This window comes from Urocitellus parryii, chromosome 4 (assembly GCF_045843805.1).
Source record: "Urocitellus parryii isolate mUroPar1 chromosome 4, mUroPar1.hap1, whole genome shotgun sequence".
In the NCBI taxonomy this organism is placed as follows: Eukaryota; Metazoa; Chordata; class Mammalia; order Rodentia; family Sciuridae; genus Urocitellus; species Urocitellus parryii.
Window position 1 is genome coordinate 100,839,183 of NC_135534.1, and position 19,220 is coordinate 100,858,402.

At 39.4% G+C, this 19,220-nt stretch overlaps 1 protein-coding gene across 1 annotated transcript in view; it reads left to right on the forward strand.

The window, feature by feature from the left end:
• Htr3b (5-hydroxytryptamine receptor 3B) overlaps window positions 1–19,220 on the forward strand; it is a 33,472-nt gene that overhangs the window by 11,480 nt on the left and 2,772 nt on the right. Inside the window, exons 3-6 of the mRNA XM_026392601.2 lie at window positions 9,703–9,747; window positions 10,062–10,171; window positions 10,811–10,980; window positions 11,474–11,631. Of these exons, the coding sequence (XP_026248386.2) occupies window positions 9,703–9,747; window positions 10,062–10,171; window positions 10,811–10,980; window positions 11,474–11,631 (483 nt within the window). The remainder of the gene's footprint in view (window positions 1–9,702; window positions 9,748–10,061; window positions 10,172–10,810; window positions 10,981–11,473; window positions 11,632–19,220) is intronic.

Sequence of the window (19,220 nt, forward strand, 5' to 3'; positions counted from 1 at the left end):
TAGTTTACTTTGAATCCCAGTATTATTTTTGTCACAGGCATTGCCGAATTCTCAATTTCATTTAGGTGAGCTAAGCCTAAAGTGAACTCCAGAGGCAGGGACAGTTTTGAAGGACTTGATAAAATCGCTCACAGATTCTGCACAGACAAGGACACTCCCGACGTAAATAGAGAACTTGTTGGATGCATCTGCCAACCGCTGAGCTGCTGGCAACTTGTATTTGGAATGAAGAGCTTCCAGGCCCGCTCTCATCTCTGCACCTCTCTTCCATTATAATCTTTTTGCCTCCTGTTTTGTTTATATAAAAGACTACAGTCTAGTCTTAGAATTTCTGGGTATTATGAGTACCTTAGGGAAATCTGATTATAGAGATAATCTACTCAACAGTGAAGAGTTTCAATTTGTTTCTATTGAGTTTTGTCAATTCCGAATCCCAGATACCTTTGTATTCCAGTCCATTGACTAGAGCCTCCCAGCCAGACGTTGAGGCATCTGTTTCTATAGTCTCCGGAACTGGGAGAGATAAATAAGAATGTGGGGGAATTATCTGTATATTTGCTAACCACCAATTTAGATCTAAATAGACTCCCTCTGTTAGGAAGACTAATGAATTCCAATTCTCTGAAATATCCTTTGCTTTTAACAAGCAAGATGGAAGGTATCTAAAGAAAAAAAGAGAGAGAGAGAGAGATACACAGAGGGAAAAGCTGTGAATAATGCCACCAGAGAACCAATTATGTTCACCAGCTGGCATTGAGAAACTTGTTTCCTTTGACAAAAAAAGATTTTAGTTTTTGCCTCAAACTACTTTTTGACACTGTGTTCTTTAGGGCTGAATGACGAATCCCCTCAGCCGCCCCTATAAGATTTTAGGGGGAAAAATTTTTTTTAATGTTATTGTTATATATGATATGACAAAGAAATGGTGAGCAGAGAAAGGCATCAATACGGCAGTTTATAAGAACTAACTGGATAAAATGGTAAGTGAAAATGAATCATTAAAACCCAGAGACCCTACCCTCTTCCTAACCATCTGACGGAATCAATGAGAGACAGGCACAGCTTGGTATGCCAGTGATAATAGAACTGGTAAGGACAATTAATAGATGTAAAGGTATATTTTTTTCTTTGTTTCTTTTTTTTTTTTTCTTTTTGGTGCTAGGGATTGAACCCAGGAGCACTTTACCACTGAACTATATCCTCAGCCCTTTTTGTAATTTTGAGGCAGGGTCTCACTAAATTGCTGAGGCTGTTCTAGAATTTGAGATCCTCCTGTCTCAGCCTCCTGAGTTACTGGGATTACAGGCACATACCACCATGCCCAGGTTAAAGGTTTAATTCTTAAGCATAGATAACTCCTAGATTTCCAAGTAATGTAAACTCCATTTTGGACCCATTTTTCCCCCTATTTGCAGGGAATTCTCACAGACGATAACTAAGCCGAAAATGAGCCTTTGTGCTTGAGTAACATGATATGTTTCATGACCTGTTGGCTAGTAAAATTTGCAAAGAAAATTAGGGTGTTCCCTAATCTTAAACTTCCAACAGAGAACTTTTTTTTTTTTCACCACCAGGACCCCTGCTGAGCCACTCTTGGCTGGGAGTCTCTTCTGGTCCCCCTCCAAGCTGTTCCTTAGGGAAATACTTGTGAACTCAATCTTTTCACTTTGCATATCACTTTAAAACCTGCCTTTCCCAACTATCTGCTAAATGTCCATAAAAATCTGTTGAACAAGTTCATTGGAACCTCCTTTTGCTGAGGCGCCAAAGCAGGGTCACTTCATGTCTGCTCACCATTTCTTTTTCTTTCTCAAGGAACCTAGAAATGCCATATACAGTAGAGGGCAGCAATTTGCTTCTTTTTTATTTTTATTTTTGTTGTGCTGGGGGTGAAATACTGGATGCTTTCCTGCTGAGATACATCTCCAATCCTTTATATTTTTTGTTTTGAGGTAGGTTTTCACTTAGTTGCCCAGGCTGGCCTCAATCTTGTGATCCTCCTGCCTCAGCCTCCTGAGTAGCTGGGATTATAGGTGCATGCTACTACACTTGGCTGCAATTTTCTTTCTAGATTGTAAAACAGGGAAATTTTAATCTGAAAAGTTATGGGTTTTCTTCCAAATGCTGCCACTCTGTGAAGAGCCCCTAAACATGTCCATCTAGTCCACGAACTGTACAATTTCAGATACACCATTGTCATGGACTAAAATCTTCTATATCCCATACCCAATCTGAATTCTTCAGAGTGTCAATCTTGACCCTGTGTACAAACACTATATATTTTAAATATTGGTGGGGAATTGATAACCAATTAATTTAGTAAACCTAGTTCTAGGAAAGGAAACAAGAGTTGTTATTTGCTTTCATATACATAACTGTTCACTTATCATAATGTCTTCAGGCTCATACATGTTATATCAATATTTCATTACTTTTTCTTATTTGGGGTGCAGGCAGTGAGCTACATTCCCAGTCATTTTTATTTTTTATTTTAAGACACAGTTTCTCTAAGTTGCTGAGGCTGGCCTCAAACTTGTGAACCTCCTGTCTCAGCCTCCCGAGTTATTGGGATTATAGGCTTGTACCACCATGCCCAGCTTGGAATTTTCTTCCTAGGGTTTAATGATATCCCAATTTATGTATATAAATCGTGTTTATTTATTCATTGATGGACACTCTAGCTTTTTCCGCTCCTTGGCTAATGTGATTAATGCTGCAGTGAACAGGAATTGTTGTCAGCCTTTTCGCTGCTGCGACTGAAAGTCCTGACCAGAACAATTGTAGAGGAGGAAAGTTTACTTAAAGGATCACAGTTTAAGAGGTCTCAGTCCATAGGCAACCTGCTCCATTCCTCAGGGCTCCAGGTGAGGCTGAACATCATGGTGGAAGAGTGTGGCAGAGGGAAGCAGCTCATGTGATGATCAGGAAGCAGAGAGAGAGACTTTACTCACCAGGTACAAATATATACCCAAAAGCTGCACCGCCATTACCCCACCTCCTCCAGCCACACCCCACCTGCCTTCAGTTACCACTCAGTCCTGTCAGGTGATTACTTCACCAATTGGGTTAAGGCTCTCAAAGCCCAATCATTTCTTCTCTGAACCTTCTTGTGTTGTCTTGCACATGAGCTTTTGGGGGACACCACACATCCAAAGTATAACAGGAGTGTGCAAACACATTTGTCTGAATTTGCTTTATTTCTGTGGGTATATGATCAGAAGTGGAATTGCTGGGTCATATAATAGTTCTATTCTATTTTTTTAAAGAATACCATACTGTTTTTCCACAGCAGATGTATCATTTTATATTTCCATCAATAATGTACAGGGGTTCAAATTTTTCCACATTCTTGCCAACACTTGTTATTTTATGTTTTTTTTTTTTTTAAAATAGTAGTCATCCTGATGATTGTTAGGTGGTATCTCATTGTGGTTTTGACTTGCATTTCCTTACTAGGTGTTATTTTAGTCGATCCAGGCTTCCATAATAAATGCTACAGGCTGAATGACTTAAACAGCAGAAATTTGTCACAGTTCTGGAGGCTGGAAGTCCAAGATCAGGGTACTGACTGATTTGGTCCTGGTGAGGGCCCTCTTCCTGGCTTATAGATGGGCACTTTTTCACTGTATTCTCATATGGCCAAGAGATATCTTTCTCTATTCTTCTTCTTTAAAACATATATTTTTGAGTCAGAGTAATTACATGTATTTATGGGATGTAGTGTGATATTTCAATACGTGTCTGCCAGGTGTAATGATCAGATCAGGGTAATTGGTATTTCTTTACCTCAGACATTTATTTTGTGTGTGCGTGTAGAGAGGGGAATATTCAGATCCTCTTTGCTAGCTATTTTGAAATATTCAATTAATTGTTGTCAACCATAGTCCTTCTACTATGCTGTAGAACATTAGATGATTCTTCCTATCCAGATGTTCCTCAGTACACACTAACCACCCTCGTCACCCTTTAACCATCCTCTCCATCTCTCCCTCCCCCACACCCTTCCCAGTTCTAACCTCTACTTCAATATCAATTTTTTTAGCTTCCAAATATAAATGAGAACAAATAGCACTTCTCTTTCTTTTCTTTGGCTGATTTATTTAATTTACCTTAATGTCCTCCAGGCTCACCTGTGTAATAGCAAATGATGACATTTCATTCTTGTTTTAGGTGGATAGCATTCCATATGGATATGTACCATAATTTCTTTATCCATTGATCTGTCAATAGACATCTAAGTCCATTCCATATCTTGGCTACTGTTAATAGTGCTACAATAAACATGCGAGTACAGATATCTCTTCAACTATACTGATTTCAATAACTTTTGATACATACCCAGTGTGAGATTGCCAGATCATAAAATAATTATTTTTTTGAGACACCTCCATCAGTTTTCCAGAGTGGTTGCACTAATTTGCAATCCCACCAGCAATGTATGAATATACCCCCCCATATCCTTACCAATATTTATTGTTACTTGTATTCTTGATAATTGCCATTCTAACTGAAGTGAGATGAAATCTCAGTGTGGTTTTAATTTGCATTTCTTTAATTGCTAGAGATGTTGAACATTTTTTCATATATTTGTTGACCATTTGTATTTATTCATTTATTTTGGTACCAGGGATTGAACTCAGGGGCACTTGACCACTGAGCCACATCCCCAGCCCTATTTTGTAACCTGTTAGGAGTAGTCAAAAAGGGAACTTATCAAAGTGGGACACGATCCACCCCACTAAAGAAATGACGAGAAATTTGAATTAATGATCCAATTTATCAGCTCCTTGGTACTCTCTGTTAGGGAAAAGGACTTAAGAAATCATGGCCATTCAAGAAACCATGGCCATTCATCTTGCAGGGATTCTAATAATTTATGTCTGCTGCAGATCTAAGGAAGTATAAATGCAAAGATAATATCTATTCCTTAGAATAATTACATTTTGAAGCAGATGCAGATCTCACTGAGTTGCTTAGTGTCTTGCTGTTGCTGAGGCTGGCTTTGAACTCACAATCCTCCTGTCTCAACCTCCAGAACTGCTGGGAATACAGGTGTGCCACACTGTGCCTGGCTTATATTTCTTTCTTCTTCTCCCCTTCTTCTTCTTCTTCTTCTTCTTCTTCTTCTTCTTCTTCTTCTTCTTCTTCTTCTTCTTCTTCTTCTTCTTCTTCTTCTGTTTGCTTAGTTTCTTTGCCCATTTATTAATTGGGTTATTTGTTTTATTTTTATTTTTTTGAGTTAAGTTTTTTGAGTTCTTAATATTCTTAATTAATAACCTGGATATTCATGTCCTATCTGAGGAGCAAGTGGTAAAAATCTTCTCCCATTTTATAGGCTTTCTCTTCCTGCTTCTGATTGTTTCCTTTCCTGTGAAGCAGCTTTTTAGTTTGATGCCAACCCATTTATTGATTTTTAATTTTACTTCTTGCACTTTAGGAGCCTTCTTAAGGAAGTCAGTTCCTGAGCCAAAATGTTGGAGTGTTGGGCCTACATTTTCTTCTAGCATATACAGGATTTCTGGTCTAATTCCTAAGTCTTTGATCCACTGTGAGTTGAGTTTTATGCAGGGTGAGAGATAGGGGTTAAATTTCAATCCACTACATATGGATTTACAGTTTTCCCAGAACCATTTGTTAAAAGGTCTATCTTTTTTCCAATGTATGTTTTTGGCATCTTAATCTAGTATACCAGGTAACTGTATTTATGTGGTTTTGTCTCTGTCTTCTATTCATGCCTGTTTTGGTGCCAGTACCATGCTGTTTTTGTTACTATAGATCTGTAGTATAACTTGATATCTAGTATTATGATGCTTCCTGCTTTGCTTTTTTTGCTAAGGATTGCTTTGGCCATTCTGGGTCTCTTATTTTTCCAAATAAGTTTCATAACTGCTTTTTCCTAGTTCTGTGAAGAATGTTGTTGGGATTTTGATGGGAATATTGTATTGAATCTGTATAGTGCTTTTTGTAATATGGCTATTTTGACAATTAAATCTTCCTATCTAAGAACATGGGAGGTCTTTCTTTTCGCTTGTTTGCTGTTTTGTTTTGTACCAGGAGTTCTTAACCACTGAGCCACATCCCTAGCCCTTTTTATTTTTAAAAAATTTTAGACAGAGTCTCACTGAGTTGCTTAGGGCTTTGGTAAGTTGCTGAAAAATAAACCCCACACCTGTAAGTTAAACAGTATAGTCTTTATTATTATAAAAATTTTGATCAACATAAAACATTCAAGGAACAGATTTTCAGAGTCACTAACTACAGAATGGAGAACATATTCAACTCATTTTAGGAAGTTAGAATAGCAGTACATAACAGTACCATAAAAATCTGTCAATGACAGTAAGAAAAAAATATTACAAACTCAAACATGATCACAGATACAAAAAAAAAAACAAGACAAGATATTAGGAACAACTTAATAATTATATTATTATTATTATTATTACTTTTACTCTCTTGGTATCAGGAATTGAATTCAGGGATGCTTTTCCCCTGAGTCACATCCCCAGCCCTTTTTTAAAAATAATTTATTTGTTTTAATTAGTTATACATGACAGTAGAATGCACTTATATACTTTGACATATCATACATAGATGGGATATAATTTCTCATTTTTCTGATTATACATATTGTAGAATCACATTGGTCATACAATCACATACATATATACAGTAATAATGTCTGTTTAATTCTACTATCTTTCTTATCCCCACATCCCCTGCCTTCCCCTCCTTTCACTTTCCTCTACCCAATCTAAGGTAACTATCCCCATCCCTTTTTATTTTTTATTTTGAGACAGTTCTCATTAAATTGCTGAGGGTCTCACTAAGTAACTGAGGCTGGCCATGAACTTGCAATCCTCCTGTCTCAGCCTCCTGAGTTACTGAGATTATAGGCATGCACCACTACCCCAGCTTATTTCAAGATATTTTTCAATTTCTCTTTTGATTTCTTTATTGATACATTGGTCATACAAGAGAATGTTGTTTAATTTCCATGTATTTGTACCATTTAAAAATATTTTTAGTTGTAGATGGACACAATACCTTTATTTTATTTATTTTTATGTGGTGCTGATGATTGATTCCAGTGCCTCCCATTTGCTAGGCAAGCACTCTACCACCAAGCCACAACCCCAGCACTATATTTGTACTATTTTTCTAGTTTCTCTTGAAGTTGATTTCTAGTTTTATTCCACTGTGGTCAGATAAGATACATGCTATTAATTAATTTCATTAATTTTTTGAAACTTGTCTTATAGCTAAATATATATATGTCTCAGAACACATTCCATGTGCTCTTTAGAAGCATATGAATAGTGTCGCTACTGGATGAAATAGCTTTTTTTTTTTTGTTCTAATTAGTTACACATGACAATAGAATGCATTTTGACACATCATACATAAATGGACTATAACTTCTCATTCATCTGGTTATACATGATGTAAAGTTACACGGGTCATGTAATCATATATGTATGTATGAAATGTCTTGTAAGTTTCGTTAGGTCCATTTGATTTATAGAATAATTTAATTCTGATATTTCTGTGTTGATTTTTTTGTATTGATGATCTGTCCTTTGATAAAGATAGGGTGTTGAAGTCCCCAGCTATTACTGGATTTGTCTATCTCTTCTTTTAGGTCTAATAGTATTTGATTTATATAATTCGATGCTCTAGTACTGGATGTATGTATATCATATATATGTGGTCTTTATTTTCCTTTTGTTGAATTGATCCTTCTATCATTATATAATGGCCTTCTTTATCTCTTTTTATAAATTTTGACTTCAACATCTATTTTATCCTATATAACTACTCCTGCTCACCTGCTCACTTTTGGTTTCCATCTGCATGGTATAGCTTTTTCCTTCTCTTCACTTTTAGTCCATGTGTGTCTTCACTGGTAAAGTGAGTTTCTTGTAGGCAGCATGATGTTGGGTGCAGTTTTTAAAATTTTTTTCCTTAATCTATTTAGTTGATCTAGATATTTTAACTTGGAATCTATTTGTTTTTTTTTTTTTAAGAGAGAGTGAGAGAGGAGAGAGAGAGAGAGAGAGAGTTTTTATTATTTATTTTTTTTAGTTCTCGGCGGACACAACATCTTTGTTGGTATGTGGTGCTGAGGATCGAACCCGGGACGCACGCATGCCAGGCGAGCGCGCTACCGCTTGAGCCACATCCCCAGCCCTTAACTTGGAATCTAATCCATTTACATTCAAAGTTGGGTTAACTGATAAGCAATGACATAATCCTGTCATTCTTTTGATTTTTCTCATGGTTGTTTTATGTATTCTTTATTGTTAGTCAGTTATCCATTGCAGTGACAAATACCTGAGAAAAACAACTTTTTTTTGGTACCAGGGATTGAACTCAGGGGCACTCAAAACCACTGAGCCACATCCTCAACCCTATTTTGTATTTTATTTAGAGACAGGGTCATTCTGAGTTGTTTAGCGCCTCACTTTTGCAGAGGCTGGTTTTGAACTTGAAATCCTCCTGTCTCAGCCTTTCAAGCTGCTGGAGTAAAAGTGTTTTTTAAATGGGGCTGCGGGCACACAATTTGGCTGATAGCAGTGATTTTAGGCATCTATTCATGTGTTTATTGGCAACCCACGTATCCACTTTGGAAATATGTCTATTTAAGTCCCTTGCCAATTGTTAAATAGGGTTCTTCATTTTTTGTTGTTGAGTTGTAGAAATTCTTTATATAATCTGTGTACAAGCCCATTACAGATATATGACTTGTAAATATTTTCTCCCATTCTGTGAGTTAGCATTTCATTTCCTGATGGTGTCCTTCAAAGCACAAAAGTTTTTAATTTTGATGAAACCCCATTTGTTTTTTTTTAATTTTATTTCTGTGCTTTGGTTGTTATATCTAAGAAAACATTGCCCACTTCAAACTCATTAAGATTCAACTCTGGTTTCGCCTTAGAGTTGCATTGTCTTACCTCTTAATAGCCAGGCACGATCCCTTTTGAGCTAATATTTGTATATGAAGTGAGATATTTCTTTTCTTTTAATCCCTAGGAACATCCTAGTTTGGGAATGTTCTTTACTAGATTAACTACAAAACAAATTGGTAAGAGAGTTGTTGCTGTTGTTGTTTTGTTTTGTTGTTTGCTGTTTTAGGAGATCTTTAACAAAAACCACCGAATCACAGCAGATATAGGAAATCACACCTATTATATATCATGTAAAACATACCTCACTTATATTAAGCCCATTCAGTTTTTTTATAAGCAGAGAAATTTAAACACAAGGTAAGTTAACAGAAATGGTTTCCAGCAGCAGTTGAGATAACACTCACTGAAAGATTATGAATAATATCTTGATTACAAATAAAAGCTTGGTCTCATCTTTTTAGCTAGGAATTGACTTAGACTTTATATCATTTTTTAGTTTGATTAATGAAAGAGTAACTAATTAGAGTGGAAAAGAGATTAGCAAATCATTCAAGATGTCAAGTGCAGTCAAAGTGTAATTTTGTCATCGATAATTTAGTAAGCTCAAAGCGACAGGTGTACATAATAAATAGGAACAGAGACTACCAAGTATTGAAGACTCTAGGTAATGTTCTTAAAATCAGCATTATTTGGTTAGATTGGATTTTATTTACCTGAATTGTCATATTGTTGAATGTGCCTTTGGCTTATTGACGTCCTAAGGTTTGGTGTGCATTTCTTTTTTGCTTTGCAGGATATACAGAATCAAAAATTAAAGACAAGTGTATGGTACCGTGAGGTAAATGATTGTTTCCTTCTATGCATGCTGGATTCCTGATCTGCATCTGCTTCAAAATGTAATTATTCTAAGGAATAGATATTATCTTTGCATTTATACTTCCTTAGATCTGCAGCAGACATAAATTATTAGAATCCCTGCAAGATGAATGGCCATGGTTTCTTGAATGGCCATGATTTCTTAAGTCCTTTTCCCTAACAGAGAGTACCAAGGGGCTGATAAATTGGATCATTAATTCAAATTTCTCGTCATTTCTTTAGTGGGGTGGATCTTGTCCCACTTTGATAAGTTCCCTTTTTGACTACTCCTAACAGGTTTGGGATGATGAGTTTTTATCCTGGAACTCCAGCATGTTTGATGAGATTAGAGAGATCTCTCTACCTCTCAGTGCCATCTGGGCCCCTGATATCATCATTAATGAGTTGTAAGTGTGCAGGGTTATACTTATGGGGGTTTTAGACTGCTTACACTATTCATGCCAGTGGCTGCTTACTTTCAGTCTTTGTTGCTATTTTTTATTTTTTAAGCAGAAGGGAGGCATATTGTTGGGAATTTGAAATGCCATGATTTGACATTTAAGATAATAATTGATTGCTGGTACTTCAGGTTACTTTTTGTTATTGTTGTTTTGGGAACCAGGGGTTGAACTCAGGGGTAATTTGCCACTGAGCCACATCCCTAGCCCCTTTTATATTTTATACAGAGACAGGGTCTCACTGAGTTGCTTAGGGCCTCACTAAGGTGCCAAGGCTTCTTTGAATTCGCAGTCCTCCTGTCTCAGCCTCCTGAGCCTGGATTATAGGTGTGCGCCACTACACCTGGCTTTCAGATTACTTTTCATGTCCAGGTCCATGACACTAGGAAATGAGTTAACTTATGAGACTACAACTGCTAAGCCCATTTTTGCCTCAGTAAATCATCTCATAGGAAATGGAATTCTGTCTCTGTAGTGCTAGGCTAGTCCTACGTCTCATGGTCATTACCATCCTTTAATCAGTTCTATGTATGTTTTGAAATGACTAATGCCCTCTCTGTAACAAGTTCTCTCTTGTGTTTTATATAGTGTGGACATTGAAAGATCCCCTGACATTCCCTATGTTTACGTGACCTCATCTGGGAGCATTAAGAACTTTAAGCCCATCCAGGTGGTCTCTGCTTGCAGTTTACAGACATATGCTTTTCCTTTTGACATCCAGAATTGCAGCTTAACCTTCAATAGCATTCTGCACACAGGTAAACCATGAGAGAAATAGTCCATTAGTTGGAAAATCCAACTATGCTGGGTTGGAATACATAGGTGAAACTATAATTTCATGTCTTATGTCATTCTTGCATATAATATAATTGTCTACTTAAAGAATCTAAATCTCTTCCTATAGTTATGTGGTTCCTGCTATACGTCAGATCAGATACAGTGTTAGAGTCCACTGCTGCCTTTAAATTGTGATTACATTAGAACTCTACCACCACTGAGAATGTTATAGAAATTGCAGGACAAGCTCCACCATTTTGTAGAGAGTTGACTCCAAACCCTAAATTCATAGTTTTTTTTTTAATGACTAGAAAGATTTTATTCCCCACTTCTACCTCCTAATTCAAATAAGACCAATTAGACTTTGCATGTTGTGGCAGGAGAAAAGAAAAGATTTGAATTGGGAGTGGAAAAGTGGGTTGATGTTGGCACCTCTTTGTCTCCTGGGAAGTCAATTGTTTCTGTTCTTTTCAGTGGAAGATGTAGACCTGGGCTTCCTGAGGAACAGAGAAGACATTAAGCATGACAAAAAACCATTTTTGAATGACAGTGAGTGGGAACTTCTTTCTGTGTCCTCAACATACAGCATCCTGCAGAGCAACATTGGAGATTTTGCACAGATTCAATTTAACGTAGGTTCTTCTCCTTCCTGCCCCTGTTGCTCACTTCTCTGCAGTCCTTGGCCTTTTCTACTGGGCTGAGGAATCTTTACTCCCACTGCACATTCTCATTCATTATCACCCAGGAGCAGTTGGTTCAGATGGCTCCGAACATCTACCTGCATTTTGCTATGACAGGGGGCAGAGGTCCAGGGAGAGATCCTGGGCTCCTGCTGTAGAGATTCCATAAGGGAATGTAGAAAGAATGATATTCAGGCATCAGAGGCCTGAATCAACAACTACAGCAGGAGTCCTCAAACCTTTCAGCACATATTAACATTATCACTTCTAATTGCTACTGAAAACAACAACAAAACCCCCTACCCTGTCACTACAACAAATTGGGAAGACTGTCTCATCAATCTTATTGTCCTGTTTTTAACTGAGTAAATTATTCATTCATTCCAGATGCAGATGCATAAAATGATCATATTATTAACTTGAATATCTGAAGGAATTATCCAGTGGTCACCTGCAGGACCCACAGAAACCACTGGTGGCTTCTGGATCAGAGGGAACAACTGCCCCAAAGGACCCACATTCCTCTGATGTATCCCTGAGACTGCTCTTGGCTCCTTTATTCTGTCTGTGGGGGATTAGGGAGTGATGGGTACAAGACAATGAAACCTACTGCTTTGTGTCCCAGTGGTAGCCCTTCTCTCTTCTCTGGTTTTCCTGGCAAACCATCCTGACATATGGTCAGCAGCCGGTTCACATAACCAGCAGATTCAGTGTTAATATGCTACAGTGTGCTCTGTTTTTCTGCACAAAGTTGGTTAGTAGGAGTGGTTTGGGGCTAGGGGCCTTCATGCCAAGAAATGGATCCAATAGAAAAATAGAGACTAACTGGCAAGTCAGGACTGCCATGAGATGAATTCTCCTAGAAATGCAGCTTTGGAATAGAAAGGAACATTTAGACTACACTAGGAACTATGGTTATGATGGATTTGCTAAGGGTGGTGGTGGTAAAATAGGCTCTAATTGAGGGCACAGGTAGTCCTTGTTTGGTTAAAAGGTGTTTCCTGCAGCTTTCTGGCAAAACTAGTTAAACCAGGGCCTCTAAGATACCATTGGAGTTTGAACCTAACTAATGTATAACACTGGCTAGCAGCTGATTACAATCATGCCTTCCTATACTTCTTAGCAGTGGGGTGGGGCTTGGGTTCTTGCCTAGAATTTTGCTTGTTTTTTAGCAAAGCTTGTGCTGTGGTCTGCTTGTCCACTTTGTGTGTGTGTGTGTGTGTGTGTGTGTGTGTGTGTGTGTGTGTGAAAGAGAGAGAAAGGGAGGGGAAAAAAGAAGCCTTCTTCCTCTTTTTTTTTTTTAATTTCAATGAGCTTCTTGGCTAAGAGTAAACACCTCATTAATTTTAAAGATATCAGCCTGCAAACATTATTAATGCAGCCCAAATAATGGAGAACATTAAAGGAAATGTGAGGGAGTAGCACGTACAAGGTGGAACATAGTCACCTACCAAGTGCTCCGGAGAAAGCTGCACACACCATTACCTACACTGCACGGAGGAGACAAATAGGCAAGAGATGGGGCAGGTAACCTGAGCACGAGTACACATATGCACAGGCGCAGGCGTCCCCCCCCCCCCTTCTCTTCACAAAGTGACTGCTTATACTTACGTGTCATCCTTCACCTTAAATATTAATTTGTTTTCTCAGCAGCAGCTGAAGTTTTCCTACAAACTACCACCATTTCGAATGTGCTGAACAGAGATGGTAAAAGTTTGCTTCACCGTGTGTGGCTGAGGTCTTCTCTGGATCTCGAAACTGTGGTTCAGTTCCTTTGCTCCATTCACGGCCACAGAGGCAGGCTGGAGGCAGGCAGGCATTTGATTTCCTGCCCTTGAACCTTTTCCCTGGTTCTTTGCCATGGAGGCTAAGGTGGGTATATAGCAGAACTGGCTTCCACCTGCTCCTCAGAAACAGAGTGGGGAAAGAATCCTGAGTAGTCACGGATCATATCAGCCAGACTCAGGAGTGATTCTGCAGCTCTGGTTACGACTTAACTTAGGCTCCACATCTATCAGTTTTCTGTCTCTCTCAACCTCTCTTGCCTCCATGCCTTCCATTCTTGCCATGTGTACCATGCCTGGATTCATAGTTATCTTTCTCTGTACCATATATCCCATTATGAATCCAGCATCCAAGGCACCTGGATGTCCTTCAGCAACCATTGGCCTGTAGTTCCATGCCAATGTTAGGCCTGCCAAGGTCCTGACACAAAGGGCCATCTCTTTCTTAATCTAATCACCTGGTATCTCAGCCCAGGCTGCTCAGCAGGCGATCAGGGACAGGTGGGGTGGGCAGAAAAAACAATGATCTATTCTAAATACATTATCACCCTAGGCTGATATACACTGCTGCCATTTATACTAAATCTCATTCTCCAGATGCCCCTTTAGTTCCAACTAATGTACAATCATAGCTGCTGGCTCTGGGACACGTACTGTTTATCAGAGGGCACCGATGATATTTTGGAGTCGGGCTTCATTCCACAGGGGGCCCAGAGCAAGGCACTTCTCCCTACAAGGAATCTGTGTGCAGCCTGGGACCTGATCCAGCAGCCTTGGGAGGGGAGATTTCTTCCAATACACGAACGGAGGGGCTGGTTCCCAGAAACAGCAGGGTAAGCATTTGATTTCTGTAAGGCAGCGATTTTTTTTTTAAAGAAATGAGAGTAGAAGTGGGAGTAGGTAGGGATACAATTTAGAAATTCATGTTGGATGGAAAAGGTGCACAGCTGTGGGAACTAAACCAGCCCAACCACAGATAGTCTCACACTGAGCAAAGTGTTCATTCAGGCAGGAATTGGGGTGCCCTTGGAGCAGTCCTACAAAAATGAATTAGGGGTATTCGAGAAAAAAGTTAAATTTTTTTTTTTTAGTTGTAGATGAACACAATGCCTTTATTTTATTTATTAGTTTTATATGGTGTTGAGGATTGAACTCAGTGCCTCTCATGTACTAGGCAAGTGCTTTACTGCTGAGCCACAACCCTAGCACCCCCTAACCTCTTTTTCCATCATAATTTTCCTTTCTAGATTAGGGTAATTTTGTTGAGATGTCCATTGAATTCATACTGTAAACTTGATAGAAGATTCTTCTCAGCACCACGTGCACACACAAGAGAAAGAGAGAGAGAGAGAGAGAGAGAGAGAGAGAGAGAGAGAGAGAGAGAGAAAGAGAGAGAGAGAGAATTTAAAATCCTAGAAATTCTCAAGTAATGTGAGAATCATAGACTTCCTATTAATATAGCCCAATCCACAGTCCAGATCCAAGAAGCTCTCAGTCTGGCACGAGGAACTTGCTTAAATGGCAGCAACTTTCCCATTTTTTTCTGAACTGGGAATGTTGGGAGGGGTCTCAGAAAGGAGGAAAATGGGCTTCTGTATGAAGCGTGAGTCTGGGCGTCAAAATTCCAACTATGTCATAAAGACGGTCATGCAAAATTGAGTACTGGTGGGGTCTACCATCAAGGAGGCAATTAGAGGCTAACCTTGGGGCCTATTCCATCTCCAAGGAGCTCTCCACACACACATTCTGAATTAGATTGATCTCTTTCATTAACATCAATAGGCTCCAAATACCTTTGTGTACTTATTATTACCTGGCTTTAATGGATAATGAAATTGTGGCATAATATTGCTAACACCTGAAGGGTGTCTAATGGAGAACACGGACTGAAACTAAAGTGCTTTTTCTTCCCTTTCTGTGGAATTTAAAGGCACCAGCTTCTTTAGTCCATTAGAAATGATTGGGTTTTAGGTAGGGGCAGTTTTGTAGAGAGCCTGGGACATACTGGCAGAGGCAGGGGTTACTATGAAGGTAGCCCTCAGAAAAACTGACCTTAATAGATTGGCCCCCATTTGGGCTAACTTCACACTCCTTTTGTAACTAAATGTAGCATCATTAAAAGACTCTAATACAATTCAACAAACATCTTTTTAGCTGTTAGCATGTGCCAGCCTCAATGGTAAACACTTAAGACACCATGGTGAATAAAAAGGTTCTTTATATCCATCATAAACCTAAAAATCTGCACGGGAAGACAGGCACTTCATGTCAGGCACCATTTTAAGAGTTGGTGCCAGGCATGGTAGCACACACCTGTAATCCCACTGGCTCAGGAGGCTGAGACAGGAGAGCCTGAGTCCAGCCTCAGCCACTTAGCAAAGCCCTAAACTAGTTGGATCCTGTCTCAAAATAAAAAATAAAAAAGGCTGGGAGTGTGGCTCAGTGGTAAAGTACCCCCTGGGTTGAATTCCCAGTACCAAAAAAATAGAATAAAAAAGAGTTTATATTCATCAGATGGGTGCTCTTAGTATATGCACTTTTACAAATGGATAGATTGAGATGCAGAGAAGTGTTGTAACTTTCGGGAAGCTTCAGGATGACTAGTGGAGCCTGGATTGAACCAGGCAGTCTGACTCCAGAAACCATGTCCTAATCCTACATCATGCTGACATACAACTAAGTGTAATGCAGTACATCTCAGACTGTTCTTTGCTATCTACACAGTGTATATTACTGGGAAAGTCACCTTTATTTGTCTCACAGTGCTGCCCCAACAAAGTACCCCAAACTGAGTGGTTTTAAACAACAGAAATTTATTCTATTGTTCTGGAGAGTAGAAGTCTGAAATCCAGAATGACCCAAACTTCTGGGCCCTCCAAGGCAGAATCTGTTCTATGCCTCACCTAATATCTGCTGTTGGGGCTGAGACTATAGCTTAGTTGGTAGAATGTTTGCCTAGCACACCCAAGGCCCTGGGTTCAAACCCCAGTGCCACAAAAAAAAAAAAAAATCAACTTAATATCTGCTGGTTGCCAGCAATCACTGGTGTTACTTGGCTTGTAGATGTATCTTTTGAACCTCTACATCCATCTTTACGTGGTCTTCTTTTTGCATCTTTCTTTTCTTCTGAGGACACCAATCCTACCCTAGTATGATCTTGTCTTATGGGTGTTGGGCATGGAACCCTGGGCCTTGAACAGTATAACTGGTGAATGCTGTACTAAGACAATCATCTTAACTAATTGCAACCAATTGATCCTGTTTCCAAATAAGGAAACATTCTGGGGCTCCAGGAAGGAATGATATCTTTTTAAATTTTTAAAAAAATTTTTTAGGTGTAGATGGAAACAACACAATGCCTTTATTTTTATGTGGTGCTGAGGATGGAACTCGGGTCCTGCCCGTGCTAGGCGAGCGCTCTACTGCTGAGCCACAATCTCAGCCCCAGGAATGATATCTTGGGGACCGTGTTCAACCCAATAGAATAGTGACATCTGCCTCGTATGCAAAATACAATTGCCCTTCCCAATATACCCTAAAGTTAGCCCTTTCTAGCATTGACTCTAAATCCAAAATATCATCTAAATATAAACTAGAAAGTCCCAAGGCTCATCATCTTGATCAGGTATAGAATCTGGTTATGAACTATTCTTGGGCAAAATTCCTCTTTGATCACAGACTTAATAAAACACCCAACCACCCAAGTCTGGTTCCTGAAACCATGTGGAGAGGACAAGGGTAGAGACCTGTCCTAACTCCAGACTGTATGATAGGGCCTGGCAACCTGTTCATGCTAGTTAAGACAAGGAAGTTCTGTTATGTCATAGTAAAAGCTAATTGTCTCTCCTTGTACCTAGGTCTTTCCCTTCTGCTTTAAGCTTCTGTTGATGTACAGCGAGGAATGACCTCTGACAGGATCAGCTACCTAATTTGTAGGGTTCAGTGGGAAATGACAATGCAAACCCCCTATTAAAAAATTATTAAGAATTTCTAAATGGCACCTACAGAGCATTAAACCAAGTTCAGAATCATATGTGCTTGCCTAGGTTGCATGCACCAGACTTCTTAGCTCTTCCCATGCCTCTCCCCTGACATCTCAGGGATCATTTGGGCTGATAAAACAGCACTTTCTCAGACATCAGGGGCTTTGAGAAGCCACACTACCCATCTTTGGTTCTGGCTTAGATTTATGTATGTAAAAAGCACAAGCGGCAATGATTCCTCTCTACCCAGAGGCTGCAGCCTCTGGGTAGAGAGGAATCATTGCCGCTTGTGCTTTTTACATACAAACTTTATTTAAAGAGTACAATAGCTCATCTCAATTGTACTAAGATGTATGGCAAGGCAAAATTAAACTACTTTTAAAAAAATTGTGGGGAGGGAGTGAGTGAATTGAGCCATAGAGAGGTTGGCTCCCTCACGTAAGGTCACTTACACTTGCTTATCTAGGCTACAATGGAGGCACTATGGGACTCTGTGCCCTTGGCTTTCACGTCTAGGCTCTTTTCATTAAACCAACATGCCTACTTGTGCTTTTCCTTAGAGTGATATTGTTAGACTTCTTCCCTTTCATGTAATCTCTGCCACAGCATCTCTAGGGGGTATTCACATCTCTACCCTCCAGAGACAGCAGATGTGGTTGCCACCCCCTACCTCATGAGGCCAGAGCACCAATAGCCCAGGCTAGGTTACAACACAAAACCCCATGGACTCCCACCACTTGACCCCCTTTCTCCTGTCCCTGCCTTTGCCATCTCAGTCACAGCATGAGGAGCGGAGCTGAAAGGTTCAGGTTGATGACAATTAATTCTGTTGTTGTTTCTCTTGTTGCCTGCACTTTGGTAGAAATGTGTTTTAACCAAATTATTGCAAAGCAGTGAGTGTTGCTCTGGTTTAGATATTTGCAGCCAATTATGTTTAATGTGAAAGAGAACAGCCAGACTATAATCCGCCAATGGCTCTGGACTGCCAAGCTCCACTGAGTTGGGACATGCTTCTGGATCCAGCTGCAGGGGAGCCCCACTTTCACCACCAGGGCAGCATCTGGACTCCCTCAGCCACATTGTTCCCTGCCATCTTCTGCTCCATCCCTAGCCTTTTCTACCTTTTTTGGTAGAAAACTTTTTGCAGACTTCTTTGTGATTCTTTTCCAGAGCAGGAGATGGAGATGAGGGAGAAGAGCCCTGCACTCTGATCAGAGGTCCAATCTGATCAACAGTTGTAGCTATGCAGTGGTAGAAAAGAGATTGGCATCAGAAGATGTAGGGACACATCCCAGAGGTGCCACTTAAATCACTTAAGAGGATCGAGCTTTAATTTTGATAATTTATAAAATGGAGGGTATTACCTACCAAGGACTTGGCAGTAAGGATTAAGTAAATTATACATATGAATAAAAGCATAGAAAACATTCTATTGTTTGGCAAATGCAAAAAATAAAGAGATTCTAGGCATTATTTCTGCCCAAGTCCAACAGCAAAGGGCCAAGGATGTTCATTTGTTCAACAAACATTTATTGAACACCCATTCTAAGACAAGTCTTATTTTGTTCTTTGGGGGGGATTATCACCAGCCAGAGATGGGATGAGATGAGAGATCACAGTGGAGTGAGGGAGGCAACCTTGCCATTCTTTGGTTTCTCTTTCAATAAGAATATATGTTTCTTAAAGACATCACAATCCCAGTGCAAAATGGCAACAACAGTAGTGATTTTGTGAGATTCAAATTCCAAACTACAAAATCCACTTGGCTTCCACA